Raw genomic sequence first — 22501 nt, 5'->3', positions numbered from 1 at the left:
TTACATTCTTTTGATGATATATAGGATCTTTATTTTCTTCTTTTTATCATTATCTCAGTTCCCATCCCTGAATAAAAGTTGTTTTTAGTATTAAGTTTTTTTAACTGATAAATAAAAGAAAAGTCCTTAACAGCTGACATATCTCAGTCACTTTGTCTCATACTACCCTCCTCTATAAAACAGCCACCCAACCGTCTCTTCCAATTAAACGCTACTTAACGAAACACACACTGTCCTTCTGCTTCTCCCTCTATCTGCGCTTCTCTCTGAAATGGATAAACCTATAACAGACCCGTGGCGACCGGACCTGGCTCTTTTCCGGCCACCGGAAACTCCGCGAGAGCCCATGGAATTCCTGTCGCGTTCATGGAGTATCTCAGCCATAGAGGTCTCTAAAGCTCTGGCTCCGCCGCAAATGGTTCTTTCTAAAACCATGAGCGGCAGTGCTGGTGGTATTATACAGGAAGACATTGCTGGAGAGATAGAAGAGAGTGCTACGGTTTCCGGAAACCCATTTTCTTTTGCTTCCTCTGAAACTTCTCAGATGGTCATGGAAAGAATCATGTCACAGTCGGTGAGTTATTGTAAAAGCAGACCATAAAGACAAGTTTTGGGATTCATATTGTTTTGCTATTGGTCTTAAAAGTTAAAGGTTCCAGCTTTGTTTTGTTCTCTTACTCTGTTTTTGCTGCATAATTGACGGGTTTTGTCCTTTTTTAATTTGGTTGTTTGATGTTACAGTGTTTTGGCTCTTTTTGGGTGTTTGGTTTTGGTTTTTTTCTACAAATTTTGCTTTCATTTGGTGTTTATGTGTTCTAAACAAAGATAATGGAATTTTTCGGAGAAATCAAAATGGTTTTTGAAACTTGAAGTGAGATTTTAGATATTCACTAAAACTTTCGGCCTATTTTCTCTTTTCGAAGAAATCAAATTAGTGTTATTAAATTAGTGTTTAGTACCTAAATTTGGTTTTTATGTTTCTTTCTTCTATTTCACTTTTCTCTTTCATCAATTCACACTTCCACTAACAAGCCACACTCATTTCTCTGCCTTTCTCTCTCGCGCTCAAGCTCTCTTTAAGCATGAACAACAATCCCTTTCATCGCTATCATTACCATTGATTCCTACAAAAATCATAACTCTTCTTTTTGTTTTTTGTCTCTCTTAATGCAGCAGGAGGTATCCCCACGTACTTCCGGTAGGCTCTCACACAGCAGTGGCCCTCTCAATGGTTCTTTAACGGATAGCCCTCCTGTTTCCCCTTCCGAGATCGACGATGCCAAGGTAACTAGAAGTTTTGAAACAAAATTAGATAAGATGTAATTGTCTTTCAATAAGATTCTATATTATGTTTAAATACATTTGTTTCTATCTCCTCTGTTTTTTGGCTACAAGAAAACATCTCACAGGCTTTCTCTATAACCAATGCCTCCTTTAATTACCCACCAAAGATAATAATTTCATATTTCGTTTCGTGTAGCTTTCGCAGTTTTTTCTTTTTTCTTTTTTTTTTTTTTGAAAAAAAATAAAGAAATCAAGATATATACTTTGGCAGAAAGAAAATCCAGTTCTGTTTTTGTTCTCTTTGTAGCGAAAATTCAAAGGATGATAATCTTTTTGTTGGTTTCATGCGAATTTGAGAATTACCAATTTGACCTTTTATTTTGACACCTGACCTTTTTTTAGTCCAAGGAGAGAGGGGGGAAAAAAAAACAGAAACTATTGTACAAATTCGTATCTGGGGTATCCGGTCTGGTCCTCTGTTCCTGTCAAAGCGCGGGTATGCGTTGCATCTCTGGCGAATTGGTTAAAACACAGAGTCGGTGCATTTATAGCTCTAGGACCCCCTAACAAAACTTAAATAGTTTCACCATTCAATTCAGTATATTCGCATGTTAATTAATTAGTAGTTAGTTGGTTCTTGTTGATTCCCATAAGTTTTGTTTTTGCATTCTTGGTCGGGTGAATGAATATTTATCAAGAAAGCAAATCTGAAACCCAATTACATTGTCTTTCCGGTATGCAGTATTGCCGTCCAAATAACAACGTTAATACCCAATTCCGTACTCCATCCGCCACGCCTGGTGCCCCTATTTCTGCTGCTGGAGGCGGTGGTGGTAAAACTGTTGGTAGGTGGTTGAAGGATAGGAGGGAGAAGAAAAAGGAGGAAACCAGAGCACACAATGCCCAGCTTCACGCTGCCATTTCTGTTGCTGGCGTAGCTGCAGCAGTTGCTGCCATAGCTGCTGCCACTGCCGCTTCCTCTGGGAATGGGAAAGATGAGCAAATGGCAAAAACAGACATGGCTGTGGCGTCTGCTGCAACACTGGTCGCAGCTCAATGTGTGGAGGCTGCAGAAGCCATGGGAGCTGAACGGGAGCATCTGGCTTCTGTTGTTAGCTCTGCTGTAAATGTGCGCTCTCCCGGGGATATCATGACATTAACAGCCGCTGCAGCAACTGGTACTTTTATTTATTTATTTATTGTTTGCTAATCTTACAATGAGGAAATTATAGTTGTTTATTGCTGGTACGGAAATTGGTTTTTGTATAATGACTGATTTTTTTTTTCTTTTATGTGAAATGGGTAATGCAGCCTTACGTGGGGCAGCAACCTTGAAGGCAAGGGCATTGAAGGAGGTGTGGAACATAGCAGCAGTTATTCCTGTGGACAAAGGATTAGGTGCAGGTGGTGGAAATGGTAGCAATGGTAGTTCTAATGGTAGTTATAGTGGCGAGCTTCTGCCTGAAGAGAATTTCCTAGGCATCTGCAGTAGGGAATTGCTAGCTAGAGGTTGTGAGCTCCTCAAGCGCACACGCAAAGGTGATCACTTGTGTTTATGATTATACAATTGATAAGCACTTCACATATGTGTTTTTTTATCCTGTCATAAATATTCCATTGGGAGTAATAGCTTATTTCATTAATTTAATTTGAGAATAAGGTTTAAAATCTGTTTGTCATTTCCAAAGGACATTTATGAGCCTGATTAGAAGAATAGTGATGTTCACTAATTTCTTGTTGTAATTTGTTATATGATTGTCAGTTAGCTTGCTTAGGATCTTGTCTGGATTTCAAGTTTTAAACTTCCTGCATTAGTATTTCTATTTCTAGATTTTTTGTTTGGTGAATTATGTGTCATTTACCGAAGTTGGAATTTTCTTTGATAGTGATATTGGCTTGTTAGCCTTTGTATGCAGGAGAGGTATTGTTATGTGAATTATGATGTTTATGAATTAATTGATTAGATATGTGCAACAAGTTTATGAGCTGTCTTGCTAAATTTTGAATTGGAAGGATGTTTGTGAGAATTTCAGAACAAGGTTTACTAATTGTTCCAGAAGAAGAGAATATTTAATTATTTTCTTGTGATTAATGCAGGTGATCTTCACTGGAAAATAGTGTCTGTTTATGTCAACAGAATGAATCAGGTATGAGTCAATCTGATCCAAAATAACAGTTTTTAGTGTTGTTTAGAAGTATCAAATCATGGTAATTATTTGGGTATGATGGCCTGTTATGAATGTGAATCTAATGAGGAAAAAGTGATCAGGACAAAAGTTAAAGCTCTGATAATTATGATGAAATAAATGGATCTACTTTTCTTTCAATCTATATGTTCTTCCTTGGCCACCTTTAACTTTTGAAACTTCTTTTTGTGCAGGTTATGTTGAAGATGAAGAGTAGGCATGTTGCTGGGACCATAACAAAAAAGAAAAAGAGTAAGTATCATTGCTGTTGTCTTTCTTTCTTTATTAATGTGTGAAAACAGAATTGGAGGGTGGGTCTTCTTCCATTTGGGGATTTGAGAAAGTTCAAATGGCACTAAAGTCTAAAAGATCAAAAGGGATAATCTTTAAATTCCATCTCTTTTTGAATTTACAGATGTGGTGTTGGAGGTGATTAAAGATATTCCTGCCTGGCCAGGCCGCCACTTGCTCCAGGGGGGTGAAAATCGGCGATATTTCGGATTGAAGACTGTATTGAGAGGTGTTGTTGAGTTCGAGTGCTTGAACCAGAGAGAATATGATATGTGGACTCAGGGTGTCTCTAGGCTTCTTGCTATAGCAGAAGAGAAGAGCAATAGGCATAGATATTAACAGTATTGATACAAAAGAGCAAAGCTTTGACCAATGGAAATGGGAAACTGGGGATCAAATAGAATATATGGCCCTATTGAACATTATAAATGGTTTCAAAATTGAGGTGGGCTATATATCTATATATATTTTTTTTTTGGTTTTCCTATATTTTGTAAAGTTGGAAGAAAATCAAAGATTTCAGTTATGCATATGGGGGAAGTGTTTCTTTATGTTGGGAGTGGGAATATATTTTTAGGGACTTTTGTTTTTGTTTTTGTTTTTGAACTGGAAAAGTAAAAGTGTTTTGAATCAAAAACAAGCAAAGCAGTAAGCATGTGAACAAAGTATTTGTTTTCTTTCACTGAACAGGAAATGAAAGGAGTATCTTGGACTGAGATGGTCAAAAAGGGTTCAAAAGAGCCCATTTTGATGACGTGAGATTAAATTTTAGATGGTAAAGCCATTCTCTGATCCTCTCTATGCTTTGTTTATTATATTTTTGTGTTTTGTTATAGGGCCTTGCTTTAAGGTTGATTTGGTTTTGTGGTGCCATGATTGTCTAGATTTGTTATCTTCCACTTTATCCAATAATTTTGTTTGGATTTAGGGTTTTTGCAAATATTTTAATTAATAAGAATGTAGGGTTCTTTTTTTAATTATTAAATGTCAGGGAATGTAACGTATTAAAATGATCATAGGGAATATATATGGGTCCATAGGACAAACTCTCACTTTATCTCTCTTTTTTTTTTTTTTTTTTTTTTTTTTTTATGAAACATATCCATACATTCTTAATAAAATTTAATGCCTGTGACAAACTACACGAAAATTGTTTTGTCTCTGCCTCTATCGAACAGAGCTAGAAAATGTTATCAGGAAATTCAAAACGACAAACACTTAAATGTCGTTGAACTTCAGGCTTTCCATTATTCCGAAACTTTATGGCTTTCGTTCAAATAACAAGACAGAAAAGCCCACAAAGCTCCCAGCAGGCCAGCACAACCAAAGCCTTTTAAATCTAATCCACAATAAACAGCGGCCGGTTTAAAACTGAAATTACCATTAAACCCTTCTTTTCGTTTGAAAATCCTCCATGTGTAAAATAAGGCTATAAGAAGGCCACATGATTAAACAACTTATCCTCTCACTATTACAAAGAAAGAAAGAAAGAAAGAAAGAAAGAAACTATTTATGCAGATATTTAGAAAAGAAGAAACAGAAACACAGCAGAGATCGTAGTGCCATTACGTACCATGTCGTCTTCTTCTTCTTCTTCTTCTTCTTCTTCTGCTACTGCAACTGCCACAAAAGTATTTGAAATTGGAAAATACACAACAGTGCTTCAAAAAGTGGAATCAGGAACATGTATCTCAAAGTCTTCTGTTGCTGTTCCACCACCAAAGCCACTCTTGATTGCCATGCCAAGTGAAGCAGGACAATTCCCGGTCATAATATTCCTCCATGGTTATCTTCTTTATAACTCTTTCTACTCTCAGCTCATCCAACATGTTTCTTCTCATGGCTTCATTGCAATTGCTCCTCAGGTATCTAATTCCTTTCCCTTCATTCCCTTCTTTTTAAATTGTATTTTAGGCCATAATTAATAACATTTTAAAGCAGATTTAATTAGCCTCTAAATTAAAGACAATACACACACATGAAATAACAAATAAGAACATGGTAAATTAGGCTTGTTCATATTAATAGATTATCCAAATCGCAATTACTTAATATGTTTAATTTTCAGTTTAAACTTTGATTACGTCTTTTTTAAATAATCCATTTTATATTAGTTGATTGCAATATTAATTTTTTAAAAAATTTATATAAAATATTTTAAAAAACTTATTACAAATAAAAAAATAAAAATTATACAAAATAATATATTGTGATTATTGCTATTAAATATTTTTTATTCAATATAAATTGCTCAAGTTTTCTAGATATCAGAAATCTGAAAGAATATTTTTCAAAGGAAATATTTCCAAAAACAAATAGAACTTGGCATTATCCTGTAGTCATCATTACTTTGCAAAAAGACGGCATTGGAATATGGCAAACCAATTAATTAACTTCGAGTATAAAAAAAGAAAAGCTTGGTGGAAAAGACTCTAATTTTCATTTTCTTTGGAGAAAAATGGTAGAATGTACAAGAAGTTAGCATTATGAAGTGGCCTCCTGATGTGATAGCTAAATAATAGTGATTGATGAGCGAAAAGAGCAGGATATTTTCTCATACTTCAACTTTCTGACTCTTGTTTACAAAGCCCATAGGCCTCAGGCACCAAGGCCCATCCCCATCGTTCTCACACGACATAAGTCTCTGTTGGGCCCAGCTTTTAAAATGTTCACATTTAAATTTCATACTCAATACCCAAAAAAAAAAAAAAAAAGATAAAAAATTTTGGCAATTTTGACAGTTGTACACGGTGGCCGGAGCAGATTCAAGTGATGAGATAAAAGCTGCAGCTGCTGTAACAAATTGGTTATCCAAAGGGCTGCAAGAAGTGCTACCACCCCATGTCCAACCAAAATTAAGCAAGTTATGCATCGCAGGCCATAGTAGAGGAGGCAAGGCTGCTTTTGCTCTTGCTCTTCGAAAAACAGCAACGACGCTCAAATTTTCAGCAATAATTGGTGTAGACCCAGTTGATGGAATGGACAAAGGGAAACAAACACCTCCACCAGTACTGACTTATGTCCCTCATTCCTTTGATTTGGATATGGCAGCAATGGTTATTGGTTCTGGCTTAGGTGAACTCAAAAGAAACCCTATGTTCCCTCCTTGTGCACCAAAGGGTGTTAATCACGAGGATTTTTACAAGGAATGTGAAAAACCAGCTTGTTATTTTGTTGTGAAGGATTATGGTCATCTTGATATGTTAGATGATGATACTAAGGGGATTAGGGGCAAGTCTACTTATTGTTTGTGTGTGAATGGCAAGTCTAGAGAACCTATGAGAAGGTTTATTGGAGGTGTTATTGTTGCATTCCTTAGAGCTTACTTGGAAGACGACGGCAGTGATTTAATGGCTATTGGAAATGGGCAGACGGGTCCGGTGGAGCTTCAGAGATCTGAGTTCTATGTCTGAATTTTATAATCTGAAGCTATGATGTTTCAATTAGACAGCGAAATCAATCAATATATACTATGTAATCCTCTGTGGAAATAAAGCTATCCATTTAAAATTTAGCAATTGAAAATAAATATTCTCCTTTCAGCCATTTAATTAACAATTATTCGTTCTATCTATTGTCAATTTAACCTTCACTCCAATTTAATATCAGAAACATGTTACAGGAACACAGAGAAGTTCAAGACAAATTCCACGCCAACTTAACCAAACCCAACATAGTAAATCTACCAATCCACAGCTTCGCATTAGACTTTCAGGAAAAGACAAAAGTATAATTCAATATATATAGCTTCTTTTTTCAGAAAAAGTGCTGGCCTTTGAAACTTTATAAAGTACATCTTATTACAATAGTTGGTAATACACTTGGCAAGTAATTTTGAACCTTAATGAGCTTCAAGTGCTATTCCAACCTTCTCATTCAAAATCTTGACATACTCCTTCCTAGCAGGATGATCTTCCTGTGGCCGGTTATATGCTGTCCAGACTGGCTCCCCCACGAACAATCTCATCAACTGCAAAATTTTACCCAGATTAATAATTTTGTTCAATTGATAGTAACAGTTAGTTGGTTAATCAATTTCATTGCGCTGTATACCTTAACATAGTCACCGGTATCCAGAGTGAAACGATGGTAGATTCCTGCTGGAAGAATAATAAGATCACCTGCTTTGATCCAGATTCGGATCCAACGATCATCATTGTCTCGAACATCAAAATATCCACTTCCTTTTAAGCAGTAACGTATCTCCTCATCAGCATGTAAGTGCTCTGTATAGAAATTCTTGAGTTTCTCCTCATAGTTAGCAACTTTCTCTGGGCATAAATCTAGCAAATCCTGCAATGTTTATTCATATTTATATGCCAGCATTTTTCTTAACAAAGATTGTGATAGAGAAACAAATGTATATTCTTCGCTAAAATTTATGGGTCTACATAGATTGATAAATCAGAATCAAGAAAATCGTGTAGAATAATTTTGAAAATTGTGATTCTCATTATGCAACTTAAGTTTAATTTGATTTGCTAATCTAATGTAATTGTGAGCATAAGATCAAGAAAAATAATCAAACAGATAGTATCCAGTCATGAAATGAACTAAAATACCATGTAATTGTAACCCCTGGCTTCCCTGATATTCTTCAATTCTTGATCGTTCTCGTAGTCGTCTGGGTTCAAGTGCCAATACAGAACTCCCAATTCTGCACATAATTATTCCTCGCTTTTGTTACTAACGTAATTCTCATAAACATAAAATGGGATATGAAAACCAGAGAAAGAGAATAGACCAGCCAAGTGATCCAATGAAACGAACTCTTTTGGGTTGCGGTGGTGAGGAAGCCTTTGATCTTCGCTGCTTTCGTCCATGAACCATGCCTGCAACAAAAATTCACTCCAATTAACATTCGATTGGACAAGTAATTTATTGATTAATCTAGTGAAAAAGAGTTTACCTCGATAGCCATGGATGAGAATGAACTAGCACTGTTTCGTGCTCTCCTCAAGACACAAGACTGACGGAGCCGTTTATATTCATACTGGTTCTTGATATGTCTCCGCTACTTACATTCACCAGCCACGTGTAGATATCGTTTTCCTCTTGTTATTTGTGGTGCAAGTGTTTGTGCCCAACATAATATCGCCTTTGGCATTTTCCGGTCATTGATTTTCACGGAGAGATTCTTCAGCGAATTACAAATCTGCTTAAAGGAAAAATAAAAACGATTCCAACTGTAGATTTTAAAGCGTAAACGACGATTTGTTTAAGGAAAAATAATTACTTTTCAATAATCTAAAAAACAATTCCATATCATTGAAAAGTAATGATAAGAAACAATTTCTATTCAAGTAAAAAGAAAAAAGTGACCGTCCGATATAAAAAGTTTCCTTCGGCTTCAAAAAGTTTCATTTTTGTAGTTTTCTTACTTTGTCCACTGGCATTGGGCTTTGTTATCAGTATGGTTTCAATACAAATCCAAAAATAAGGCAACTGGACAGGTGGTCTATGATTACTGGATAGGCCAGAGCTCAAGTCATCCAATTGGAAGGGCCGGAAAGCCCAGACTCATGGCGTCCAACTTACTAGTTGCCACCTGAATTAGCAAACGACAAATTAAAATCAGAAATATATGCGCATCAGTTTGGACTTGCCGAGTAATACTAAGAATTAGCCAGAGAAGGACAACTAAATACAACTAGAACAATTAGCTACAAGAACATGAAATGGTAAGAGTGCATTCAAATTTACATCATTTGAAGACTAGAAAGCATAACTGCACATGACTACATATCTCAACCAAGGTGATATTACAAACCAGAGACAAGGAATTCCTCAGGACCACGATTCTAGTACAAAATTGATCAGCTGAGAGTGAAATCCCTTGCCAACAGGTACTTCTCTCGTAGGGATCTTTTAGAAATAGGTAGGGTCCTAGATAAGAAAAAATAAATAAAAAAGCCTTCAGTATCACCGAATAGCAGTGCAGAGATCTGCGAATAGCAGTGCAAAGTTGTTAGGTTGGTTTCTTCTTCCAACAATGGTGATTGTCTGTAGGGTGCATTTTAAATACAGCATGTCAATGGTCTTGGAAATCTGCAAACAACCAATTATATCACCAAATATATGTCATCTGCATCACAAATTATAACTACCCATTTTCAAATGGTTAACAACGTCATGCTCAGCTCACAAAATTCAATAACATATTCAAATGGGTATTGGAAAGGGTGATCTTCAAGTGGCATAAACCTAGACTGAAAATTGCCTGTGTTGGTCTCCATGAATATATATATATCTTAATTTCCATTCTTTAGAATTATACGAAAAAAAAAAAAAGAAAGGAGACACACTTAATGGCTCATATCAAATGTTAGATATCAATAGTTTAATGCACATTTCAAGGTATAAAAAATGCAATGGAAAGAATTCTATGTTCCCACCTTCATTAAGATCAACAGAAAAACTGGCAATCTTTGGTTGATCATCAGCTGAGCCACACAAGGTGTGTGGGAATCCAGGCTGGGGTGGAGAGCTTGTGCTGCTCCTGGTCGATTGTCCATTTGAGGTATGTGTCCTCACATGATGGTTCAAATATGCCTCCAAGTTAGAAGTACTTCCTATATTTTTCTTGGCCTTAAATCTTCCCCTAATGGTAATAATAGTAAAAATAAGGAGAAACAGTGGTGTCAAATTAATAGCTTGCAATAACTATAATATGTTAGAACAGTTAATTTACGTCATCCAATGGACACCATTAGTTGGTGAAAGTACCTATCTTTTTTCTTCTCGAGATATCTCTGTAATGATACTTTACGGTTTGCTTGACCCTCTACATCTTAAAAAGGGAAAACAGTATCAATAGGATGGGCAAACTGACAATTTTCACGCAGTATTTCACTAAAGTAAATATCATTCTCAGAGTGCTGCAAAGTCAGAGCAAACACATACTTAATGAACTAACAGTAAAAGGAGTCTCTTATTCAAACATAGAGCAGTAGAAGTGGCTGTGGCATGGCAGTAAGAGTGGCAGGAAGAGAAAAAAATGTGATTTTGAAAGCGAGAAACAGGATATAGAAGTGGCGCTGACAGAAATAGTAATAATCCCACTAGTGCTTGCAAAGATAGTTGTGGTTGCAGCTAATACTGTTGGTGTTAGCCTGTTAGGTGCTGATAGAAATAGAGCTAATTCCAGCGCATGCGAGATGATAGTAAATTAAGCTTTAGGACAAAGGGTTAATGATTGCACCTACCACTTCCATGCAAGAAAAGATGTTGATACTGACAGAGCCCAACACATATGCACATGCACTGTTGGTGGGGGCAATGACATGTGATTCATTGGCAATGATAGAAGTGCAGTGCCTAAAAAAAATTATTCTTCAGAGCAAAGAATAATAAGTCTCCACAAAAATTATCCTTCAGTGCCTTTTTAATTTATCTTTCCCTTCCTCCTCTCAATCTCTTATACCAGTTCTATAGAAGTTAGAAAAAACACTATTGAAATTCCTTGATATCAATGATTGGTTCAATCAGCTCGCCAACCTAAAAAAAAAAAAAAAAGCATCGTGTGGTTTCAGCATACATCAGGATCTATTACCTAAATACAGTACAGACACAGGCTTAGAGATTAAGCCCATACGGTCCTGACTTAGCTAGTCCAATATGCAAGTTTCAGACTGAAACCCCTCCAATTGATAACTTTAATAAATGCATAGATCATTTTGACGATCTTGATGCATCATATTTCTTGGCATATGGCACACAAAGTATATTACTGAAATGTATATTCCTAGCTACCCATTTTGACAAAAGCACACAATTTCGAATTTCACATCAAAGGAACCGTGAACTTATTCAAACTTGGAAAATCTACAATATAACAAGCTAGAGGTCTTACCAGGATCATAAGTTGCGTTTGCTTTCTCCCTATACTGCTGAGCATATTCTGTCATCTTATCTGTAAAGCCAATTCAAAATCATTTAGATCAATCAGTACATTAAAAGGCCACTTATTTTGAGCCTATGTTCTTATAAGCTATATCCATGCTAGATACCACACATAAACTCATTTCTTGTGACCATTTAGCATGCATGGATTTCATGATCAAAGAGCATTAGGTTCTAGTTCAGGGTTTTCAAGATAAGTTCTAGTAAAGATATCTAAAATATTCAGAAAATTTAGATAGTTGCTTTCATTGTTTTTATCAACAATATCACTAAAGTTATAGTTTCTTTTTCTAGTGTTAAGGAGATAAGCAGCTATAGTTTTCTATTTTGTTGAATACATCTCTAACTCTAGCAGTATCCATGTAGTTCAAGTGATCTCAGCGCCAAAACTATATGGTACAAAATGCAGCTTGTAGATACTTCCATGCTAAAATCCTACCTGTTTGTGTGGTTTGACAAATTGCTGTATTAGGAGGAACAAATCCATGTTTGTCAGTTTGGGCATGAAAATGACATGGATATGAAAATGCTGGTCTACAAATTGTATCATCTGGAGGCGACTGGAACGGACTTGCCGCAAGATGCATGATTGCCTGGGCCTGCAAATCCATAGTTTGGACGCATTGGAAGGCCAACATGCAATCAGAGTTATCTCCAGGTATCCATGCAAAGGGGAAGCTTCATTACCTTATCAGGTGGGACTCCATCATACACATTCACCTTTCCACAATAGAAAATAGTCATTTGCCCAAGCAATCCATCTTTTGCACCAGGACTTCTGTAGCCACAATTTCAAATACTCAAGTCAAAAGAAATGAGCAAGAGATAAGTACAACCAACAACCATAACATGGATCACATAACACATAGTTTATTTGTAAGTACGAGACATGTTAACGCTTTAATTAGCATTTCATGTCTCATGAAAATGATAAAATCGAACAAGAAGAGAAATTACACATGTAAAAAGGACTGAAAATATAATCAGAAACAAAATATAGCATGCTTGAACAGACAATTGTTCCAGGACAAAAGGAAAATAGGAGTTCCTCACGCTATTGATCAGTCTCTCCAAACACTCAGCTTCTTCCTTCTCTTTGTTCCCAAATGTGACATGACACCCTGCCCTTTTATTCAGAATAAATCAAGAAAACTTAAGGGTTCTAATCATTTGAGCCTTATGCCCCAAATGAAAGGCTTTAAGGCAAAAATTCAAACAATAAAATTATAGCATCACCGAAAATTTATGTCCATGGAAAGCCCCACTTCTCAAGCAGATAATAATAGAATTTAAACAAGGAGAGTGCAACACAATTGAAAAAAATGCCAGATTTACTTATCCCTAAATTTAGAGGAGAGTCCTATTACAACTTGGCCCCATCAATCATCATAGTCATTAGCACTAAAACCCTTGTTTTATAAAACTACCCACAAAAATGTCAGCTGATAAAGCTTTTAGTAACATCAGCAAAGCAAAATCATCCATCACAAGTCAAATCTAACCCATAATTTAGATTCCTATTCAGAAAGCATGTATTTACAGCTAAGTAAAGTATTAAATTCAGCAAGTTCCATCTATATAAATTCCTGAAAAAATCAGTTATTTGCTGCTATGCATTAATTAACAAATCAGGTCAAAAAAAATTACTAAAAAGAATAGTCAAATTCAAAAGCACAGATTAACCTGGGAGCAATAGCTTTATTATCTGCCTCTTCCGGTTGACAATCCACCGGTCCCAGAGGAGTGGATTTTGGAGAATCATTTTGCCGGCACGGAGCGGTTTCATCTGCCGATACCGAAACTGTATTGTTGTTTGTATCACTCGGTTCCTTAACTGAATCAGCCGAATTTGAAGTCGCCTACAAATATATAATATATCCAAATTAATTAAACATTCAATGAAAGCACTACTTCCAGTTCACAGGTGGTAAAATTAATTGAAACTCACTGGTGGTTTGGAAACTAAGATTTTCCGTAAAGCACCGGCGCCGGAATCTTCATTAGTTTCGAGGAGAGCTTTGAGTGAGATTACTTGTTGGATCGCCTGCGATTTATTCCACGAAGGTCTGCGCATTCCTGTACGGACATTCTCACAAAAACCAGAGGAAAGATGGAAGACACGTGTCAGCTGCCTCTTAATTTTCAGACACCGGAATATGGCGAAACGCAAGGACAAATATGGAAAGAAAATTGAGGGGAAAAAAGATTTAAATTAAAAAAAATGGAAAAGGAAAAAAAAAACAAATAGAAATGAAAGACCTTTTTCTTTGAGGTATTTGCGGCAATCTTCGCGGGTGAGCTGAGAAATGTCTTCTTCGGTCAGCTGAGTGAGGGGTTTGTCGAGTATCGACCGGAATGGCGTCACGCCGGCATCCATGCCGTAAGTTTCTGTCGAGATTCTGACCGGAGATTCACTGGAGGAGTAGGGAGGGGCAGTGGTCGTAATTTGGTGCAGTGGTGGAGGGTGTGAGTGTTGGGGAAGAGGGGTTGAAAAGTGGGGAAGCGAGTGAGAGAGTGGGCAACGCCTATCCCGATGCGTTCGCTTTTTTTTTATTAAAAACCTTTATTTTCCTTTTTTTTTTAATAAGATTTGGCAAATAGGGGAGCTTTTTGGAGATGGGAATGCACCCTAGGCTGCCACGTAGATGACAGTCGAAGCTAATTGCGGATTAATAGTTGTTTTTACACTATCGCAATGGACTTGTTAAAAGATCCAAATTGCATTTTCGCCGCTAAAAACCTGACGCTGTTGTAAAAATATCTGGCATTTGTATGACTATGCTAAGCTATTTTCTTTTCTTTTTTTTTTTTGAAAGAAAACATATGATATAATTGAGAGCATAGTATGGGCATTTGAAATAGATAACATATTTATTTGAAAATAAGTAGTTTTATTTAGCTTGCTTCAAATTTATAATATTATTATTCCAAATATTTTTGAAATTTAATAGATGATAAATCAGTATAAATTTTATTTTTTGTGAATTTAATTCAATAATTTTGAGTATTGTCGTAAATAGAATTGTTAAATTCTACAGACAAAAGAAGATTTGGATCAATGTCATATAACCATAAGTTATTGTAATAATGATTCTAATAGCATACCAACATTAAGAATAAAAAAATAAATAATAATTTCACAACTATATTTAATTAGCTAGTAATTATTATTGCTGTTGTTTTTGATAATAAAAGGTTTCTGATTTGAATCTCTAAGATATAAATATTCTGGAAAATATTTTTGTAGAAAAATACTATATATTGTTTATGTAGTGTATATATTCCTTCGATTAACAAGGTGATCTACAGAAAAAAACAATTTTACTACGAAGGATTTTGAAATATGTTTTTTAAATTACAATAATGACGTTATAATAGTAACAGTTAATATGTGATCCTATGCAAGCTCAATTATCTGTTCTCTTTATCATGATTGCCTCAGCAACTCGCAACTCAATCAACCCATACGTGTTGCAATTTGATAGAAATGAAAACTAATTTTGCTTGTATATGATAAAAATAATTAGCGATCTAATTATATATTAATGTTTTTTTTTACATAAATTAATATAATATAGTTTAAAATAAAGTTGAATTTTCTTTATTAATTAAATAGAAGATTGCTAATCCATTGTGTTAAGACTCATCCTGCTTGTGTTGAATTAATTCATTAAAGAGTAAAGCGCTCCAGATAGTTATTTATTTCATCTATATTTTAAGGGTAGATGGATATATGGTTCTACATATGTATTAAATCAATAAAAATATGAATTTTTGTTAAAATAAGAGTATTTTGGACCATACAACGAGGAAAAAAAAGAATATAGTAGGAAAAAATGTTTAAAAAATATTTATTTTCATATATTGTTTTGATCTATATGTGTTGCCATGGACCAAATGTAGGTAAGAAATTTTCTATATTTTGAAGCATATAAAATTTTGCATTGCTATTAATTTGATGAATAAAATATTAATGATTTACATAGCTAATATCAGCAAGTTTGAAAGTAAGTCATAAATCATAAAAAATTTTAAAATCACTAAATAAAACCCTCTTAAAATTCCTTATTAATAAGAGAGATGATTTCAAGAAAAGAAAAACTGTCAACCTGAGTATCAAGAAAAATATAAATAGATTCAATGGTAATTGAGCTACCAAGTTTAAGCTAATATATCAAATTTAGAATGGAGAGAATCAAATTATTGAAACACAGGTTCATTCCCAACTTATACAACGGCAAAGACAACTCAATGAAGCAACGAAAGGTTGTCTTCAGCTGATGTACTTTTGTTTTTTGAGTGGACATGTGTTCTTGCTTGCAAAAATGTTCCATTTTTGTTAGGTTTTGAAATGAGATCAGATCTTTTTTCGAAAACTGAAAAGATGATTTAAAAAGTTCATACGTACTTTTCATTCTCTTTAGAATTCCAAGCATTCGAAGCAGTTCTCTTGAGCAAAACGATGTGTACAGAAAAATTTTTAACAAGGCAGATAAAACCTAAGCCTCATTTTGAGATTGCATGTAAAGTTAATACAGTCCATTTTTAAATCCCTAAATATCCATAATCAATCTCCAAAACAAACCAATACAAGAAACAAACAGGGAATCCAAAAAGGATCCAGATACCACCTTGGGCGGCCATGGCAATAACAGTTGGTTAAGCAACATCTTCCCAAAAAATGAGACTGGTAATGCATGCAAAAAGAAAAGCTCTATTATGTGAATAGTAAGTTCTCCACTATCTCCCGTTCCGTCTCAAATGAAAAGGAAAACACAGTGTTAAAAAAATAAAAATGGATTGAAATCCTGCCCAAAAATGTACAAATAAACAGAAAACAGACTAAAAGGATTTTTGCAGTGATCCTTTTATAATATGGTAGGATATAAACCGTAATAGTACTCGATTATGAAGTGTCCCTTTCAAATATCTAGACCCAATGCTAGAAAACTAATCCTGTCATTGGTTGCTTGCTGTTGCTTCCACAGTTGTCCCACAAGTAGGTCCTCTGTTCATCATCCAATTAATCTTCCAAGCCCTATTCCGCACAGGATCATTTATTAAGAAGGCCTGTTTTCTTCTTGGGTTGCTACAGTATAGTGTCAGGCCCACTTCCCACTTGCTATCAGGCTTGCTTTTGCTTTTGCCTAATTATTTTGGTACATGGTTTGTTTCCATGCAAAATTCCTAGTCACTCTTTCAAGCGTGTATATATAGTGTATTATTATCGATTGCATTCTTCTCACTGTATATGGGATATGATGGTGGTATTAAATAAGCTAACAATGTAATACACATGTATATATACAATTAACCGGGTTTTAAACCATGTAAATTAAATACACTATCTAATGGTTTTCTCACTTAAATAAGGAGTCTGACCGTTGAGTTTGAAATTCTACCGTTTTTTGTACTTATTTTTATATATTTTTAATATATCTAATATGGAATTCATTTTTCAACAAAATATAAAATTCTCTTTGTCATTATTGAATTTATTACAAACAGTCAATAAAGTGTGATTTAGCTGACTGTTTCAGGTCCCATAATAGATTTGGGGAGTGAGAAAGTTGGAATTCAAATATTCTCTACCATAAAAAATTATCACCAATCTATTGAATATTATTCAAAGGGAATCCATTTAGTATCCTGGTGTGAATAAAAAAAAAAAAAGAAAAAGAAAGGAAATTATGGAGTAAGAACAAAAAATATAAGTAAGACATATATATATTCTTTTGATTTATTAGGATAGATTTAAATCACAGGCCAAAATATAAGAAAGAAAAAAATCTCCATTTTATTAGCGAGGGTTTTAGATTGGATTGATAGGGTCAATGTTTGAATTATTGCTGGGTTCTAATTAAATATTTTTTTTCTTCAAAAATGTGGGATACTGAACAATGTGAAGAACGGAAAATTTTTCAACCAAATGGAAAAATAAACCAAAAATAGGTCGCAGCAAGCTTCGGTTGTAATAATTGTGTTGAACTGTGTAAGAAGTCTGTGTATACATATACACTTCTGGAAGACTGTGGTATGGGATGAAAGTTGAAGGTTTGGCCTATGAGAGCCGACCAGGAACAGAGCAAGCGAGCCATTTGTAAGTACTGTAACTGCCTTTATGTTACGTCTTAAATGCCACCGAACCCAAAACTCCATTGATCAGTGATGATAATTAGACCAGAAATTCCAAGCCCCCAACTGGGCAGCAGGAGTAGGTTCGATTTTAGGCCCGCACTCACAGAAGGATCATGGACGGGGTTTGGTTCATTTAATAAAAAAATATTTTAACCATAGCAGTAACGTTTGTCAAACAACATTGCAATATCTTCGGTCTGTTGATGGGTCCCCACCTAAATTGGGCCCCATCTCACATTTATTATTAGCCCACAGAGAGAGAGAGAGAGAGAGAGAGAGAGGGGGGGGTTTGGTAATAATGGTGGGAAAGAAGGAGGAAGGGTTAAACCTTGACTGAGATGAGATGTTCGTCTCGTACGAGACAGCACCCTCTATTCTTACACACGTACGCAACTACACGGGTGCTGTTGCAATCAACCTGAACACCTCCCTTCTTTTGGAAATATTACCTTTTAGCCTTCCTTTACTATATTTCTCGTATTACACCACTTATTACCTTCTTTTTCCTTTTCTTTCTCTCCTTCTCTGTATACTTGGACTATCAAAGTTTAATCCAAACTACGCTTCATTAAAAAGTAACTATTATATCACCATTCAACTTTACCTCAAACCTTTTACTTTTACTTTTTTTACCTTTTCAAATTCACCCTCGCTATGTTTCCTCATCAACTAGAATTTAATACCATTGGAGATAATACTAAAGTAGTATTTTTTTTTTTAACTGAATCATACCAGTGCAATCGCGGAAAAAAAAGTAACCAAATGTTGCCAAGTTGACTTAATTTAGAATGTGAATAACATTAGTATGTTTACCTCACATTTATATAAAATGTTAGAATTTATTTAATTTAAAATGAAGTACGTAGCTGTTCCTGTAGCTAGTTGGACCCAGATGTAGGGTAGCTGGTTACCAGCACAATCATGGTATTTTTTTTTTTGCCCGTAAATACAATAAGGCATTTAGGCCTTTAACTAGAGGTAGTACTTCAGGAAAATTTTTACTCACGTTCAGAGTAGACCTATTCCTGTAGTTTTTAAATGAAAAGCAAGTCGTATTATTTTTTTTTTAAATAGATAATATTCACTTACATTGTTAAATTAATGAAAAATTTTGTATTTGAAATAATATAATTTAAAATTTTTCACTCTCCCCTCGGAAAAAAAAAAAAAAAAACCATTGACATCATATCCGATGGTATACTGCCCATTTATTTTTACAATTAAAAATAAAGCACTCGAAACCCAATTGACCCGAATCCAACCGAATTACCCGATCAGGGCCTCTTCGTATTACAATGTAAGTGTGACAATCATTCAGAGTATGAAATGTACATGTGATAGACCCCACCTAAACCGAGCCCCTCCGTTTGGCCAAACAATAAAACAAAATTTCACTTCTTTCTCGCTTTCTCTAATCTTTTCGGTATATGTCTTTGACTTAGACTCACTCTACCACACGCTCACATGCACACATACACATTAATGGCTTCTCTCTAAAATCTCAGCTTTGCTCTTAGACCTTTTTCTCAGTTCAAAAATTCTTTGCAATACACGATACGTGCTCACCTCCACTCGGCGATGGCCGTACTACTACGCCACCGCCTATCTACAGTACTCACTGCCTTCACTTTTCTGCTTTTCTTCTCTTCTTCAGCTACAACTCTCTCTGTACTCGGTTAGTTCAATTGAGTAAAAAAATCATAAGCTCGAGTTATTAAATTGATCGCTCAGTCTAGCTAATTGATTGCTTTATTGTGCAGGGAATGGTTTCCAAAAGAGAGAGGAAGGAGAAAAAGGACGAGGATTAAAGGCGTTTGACAGAGTTTTGACTCAGAAACGACTCAGTGGACCGGGTTCTTCACCGCCCACGTGTAGATCCAAGTGTGGCAGGTGTTTGCCATGTAAACCGGTACATGTACCGATTCAACCCGGTTTGAGTATGCCGTTAGAGTATTACCCAGAGGCTTGGAGATGCAAGTGCGGCAATAAGCTGTTTATGCCTTAGAAAAAAAATTGGAAAAAAAAGAAAGAGAGAGAAAAGGAGAGACAAAGGCAAATTACAGTGAAAAAAGAGCTCTCTTTTTTATGTTACTATTTAGGTAACTATTGGTGGGCAATGGAGGTGGTGCATTTCTATGTCCTTACTGCTTACAATATGATGATTTTGCCACTGGACAAGGAGCTTTGGGAATGTAAGTTGTAGAGGTGAGATTACCAAGAGAGATCTCTTCCTCTTTCTCCCTTTATTTCTCTCCTGCTATATCTCTCTCTTGTTAATGATCTTTCTTTCTTTCTCTTTTTCTTTTCTTTTTTTTCTTGCATTGATGCAAATTTATTATGAGATAAATTGGAAGTAAAAGATGTAAATTAAGATGAGTTTCTTAATATAAGAACAGAAGCTGTCAAGTTGCAATCTTTCATCATCAATTGAACCCTCTTGTTTTGTTTTTATTTTGTAGCGAAACTAAAAGTAGGATATTTCACTTTCATTAAATTCAACATAAGCTGGTTTAAGAGAGCCTTTCAATGACATAAACAATGGTTATATGAACTCTGTTAATGATTTTTCTTTTTATTCTTCTTGCATTGAGACAAATTGACGACACACACACACTCTCTCTCTCTCTCTCTCTCTCTCTCTCTCTCCCCTTTAATTTTTATTTGTACTGAAATTGAAAGCAGGACATTTCAGTTTTCACTTTCATTGAAGACTTGAAGTCAACAAGTAATTACAGACAGAAATATATTACATAACATGTTAGTGTTATGCTATTATAAGCGCAGTTCAAGGGTTTTTAGTTTATACTCTAATGATTAGCAGTGTACTTATCACGATATAGGTCTCTTTCTCTTCAATATTACTAGTGAGCAAATGAAGTATCTGTAGCAAGCAAGAGAAAATTAATGGGCAGTTTTTGAAGGAAGAGAGAGAGAGAGAGAGAGAGAGAGAGAGAGCAAAGGGGTGAGAGACATTTTAATGAGTTAGGCTATGAAACTCTTTGGCATGTGAACCAAAACATGGGTTTCCATTATAGTATTATGGTGCAGAGAATTGAGAAATTTTGGGGAGAGAGAGAGCATCAAACGAGAGAGAAATGGGGTCACTTTTGTTTGTTTGTTTGTTTCGTTCACTCTGCAGTCTAATTTTTCTGTTTCTTTTTCTCTTTTTCCAATTTTTAAATTTCTACTCCGGTTTGTACCTGAGAGAGTCTCTCTTCTTCAGCTTCGTTTCTCAAAATTACCCCTGCTGAAGTCCCTGAATTTCCTCCTTGGGATAAGGGATGTCAGATCTGAAGGATTGTAACTGGATTATAATTTATGAAGAATTGAAATGTCATTAATATTTGTTTTAAGGTTCATTTGATTTTCTTTTTCGTACAACAATTTTTAAATTATGAAATTTATAGGTATATGATTCAGTATATTTAATTACTGCCAATGATTGTCAAAAGTACGTGAAATAATATGGGATAAATACATATAGATCCATTAATTAATATTTCTATCTTGTGAAAATCAGTATTGTAGATTTTGCGAACAAAACGTGTTAAATTGAAGTTGTTCACAAATATGGGAGCATGTGGAATGTTCATTGACTGGGAGACAATTTGTTCTTCAAGCTCATCTGAAAGTCTTCAAAGAAGACTTTCTCCATTCAAAATATCAAACCCATATCTAGCTTTTTATCCCCCTTCAACTATTGTGTAAATAGTAATATGCATAAGCAATTCAAGACCCCACCTCCTTTATTGTCCTCCTCTTTTCTTTTTTTTCTTTTAAGCTAAAGAAAAAAGAATACAGGTACCATCTAGTACTTCCACTTGATGACCAGTAAATGGAAGAAAAGAAAATTAAAATTCCATTCTCTACAAGTGTCAAATTCACCAGCAACCATTTACCCTGTGCCTTAGAAATTAAAATTTCACTCTGTTAAAAACAAAAAATAAATAGAAAAGAAAGGGGGAAAGGGTAATCATCCAAAAATCTATCAAAGCAAGTGGCAATTTGAATATGCACACGAGGGGCCTGAGCTTCCTGTGCACACACAAAATGAAGCTGGAAAGGAACAATTTTTTTTGTTGGGTTGCATATGGCACTATGGCAGTGCTGTTTATATTAGATTAGGTAAAAAAAAAAAAAAAAAATCAATGCAAAAAAGAAAAAGCTCACTTACTGAATTGCTTTAAATGGCCCCCACTCTCTGCTCCCTCTCCTCTTTAAATCAATCAATCAATCAATCAATCAATCAGAAGGATGATATTTATGGCAGTCCTCATGGAATTCCACCCCATTTTCTAATTCGTCTTCTTTATCTGCCCCTTCAAAACCCTGACATTTTTATTATTCTTTCTTAACATTTTCTTATCTTAATTCCCTTATTTTTCCAATTAATAACACAAACCATTGTTTTTTTTCTTAAAAAAAAAAAAGAAACTTGCATATATAAATAATGTTAGTGCATCATGGTGCAACAGACACAGTATATGATTCTATTTGCTACAGTTTCCATATGAATCCAATGTAAATAAGATTAATTTTGAAGACATATAAGTCCTTGGATTCCAATATTTTCTTAATTGTCAACTTTTTTTATGGAGTTGAAGTCAATATTTAAAAACAAGAGACAATTATTGTTGAAGTCAATATTTAAAAATGGAATAATTGATTAATATGATTTTGGTGGTACAATTATTGTTGGG

General features: G+C 35.0%; 5 protein-coding genes across 6 annotated transcripts; 3 read left to right on the top strand and 2 right to left on the bottom strand.

Annotated features, from left to right (window-relative positions):
* Positions 1–153: 153 nt before the first annotated feature.
* LOC105632036 (hypothetical protein) lies at positions 154–4576 on the top strand. 2 transcript variants are annotated; one of them, XM_020678551.3, is made up of 7 exons: positions 154–574; positions 1177–1284; positions 2027–2462; positions 2596–2823; positions 3382–3431; positions 3665–3722; positions 3886–4576. In XM_020678551.3, the coding sequence occupies exons 1-7, from the start codon at positions 272–274 to the stop codon at positions 4098–4100; spliced, it is 1398 nt and encodes a 465-aa protein (XP_020534210.1). In that variant the 5' UTR covers positions 154–271; the 3' UTR covers positions 4101–4576. The 2 variants fall into 2 exon arrangements, with proteins under 2 accessions (XP_020534210.1, XP_012069694.1); XM_012214304.4 differs by having other exon boundaries at positions 157–574; positions 1174–1284; positions 3886–4477.
* Positions 4577–5210: 634 nt separating this feature from the next.
* Positions 5211–7275, top strand: CLH2 (chlorophyllase 2). The gene is made up of 2 exons (XM_012214305.4): positions 5211–5626; positions 6503–7275. Exons 1-2 carry the CDS (start codon positions 5336–5338, stop codon positions 7172–7174), a joined length of 963 nt encoding a protein of 320 aa, XP_012069695.1. The 5' UTR covers positions 5211–5335; the 3' UTR covers positions 7175–7275.
* Positions 7276–7438: 163 nt separating this feature from the next.
* On the bottom strand, positions 7439–8820 carry ARD4 (RmlC-like cupins superfamily protein). Its single transcript, XM_012214306.3, has 5 exons — positions 8671–8820; positions 8506–8593; positions 8324–8418; positions 7815–8054; positions 7439–7731 (listed from the first exon to the last, which is right to left on the bottom strand). The coding sequence occupies exons 1-5, from the start codon at positions 8680–8682 to the stop codon at positions 7603–7605; spliced, it is 564 nt and encodes a 187-aa protein (XP_012069696.1). The 5' UTR covers positions 8683–8820; the 3' UTR covers positions 7439–7602.
* Positions 8821–8940: 120 nt separating this feature from the next.
* On the bottom strand, positions 8941–14224 carry LOC105632039 (protein TIFY 4B). The gene is given in 10 exon segments (XM_089723968.1): positions 8941–9309; positions 9532–9647; positions 10157–10362; positions 10488–10545; positions 11614–11673; positions 12103–12337; positions 12339–12441; positions 13347–13522; positions 13612–13739; positions 13923–14224. Coding segments are annotated over 10 exon segments (1260 nt in total). The 5' UTR covers positions 14041–14224; the 3' UTR covers positions 8941–9249.
* A 4986-nt stretch (positions 14225–19210) lies between these two features.
* CLL1 (allergen-like protein) lies at positions 19211–20228 on the top strand. The gene is made up of 2 exons (XM_012214310.4): positions 19211–19476; positions 19562–20228. The coding sequence occupies exons 1-2, from the start codon at positions 19380–19382 to the stop codon at positions 19804–19806; spliced, it is 342 nt and encodes a 113-aa protein (XP_012069700.1). The 5' UTR covers positions 19211–19379; the 3' UTR covers positions 19807–20228.
* Positions 20229–22501: the final 2273 nt, after the last annotated feature.

Source organism: Jatropha curcas, chromosome 7 (assembly GCF_041381405.1).
Source record: "Jatropha curcas cultivar XTBG-Jc1 chromosome 7, XTBG_Jcur_1.0, whole genome shotgun sequence".
Taxonomy (NCBI): Eukaryota; Viridiplantae; Streptophyta; class Magnoliopsida; order Malpighiales; family Euphorbiaceae; genus Jatropha; species Jatropha curcas.
The sequence above is the reverse complement of the archived record's forward strand: the minus strand, read 5'-3'. Positions and strand labels throughout refer to the sequence as shown.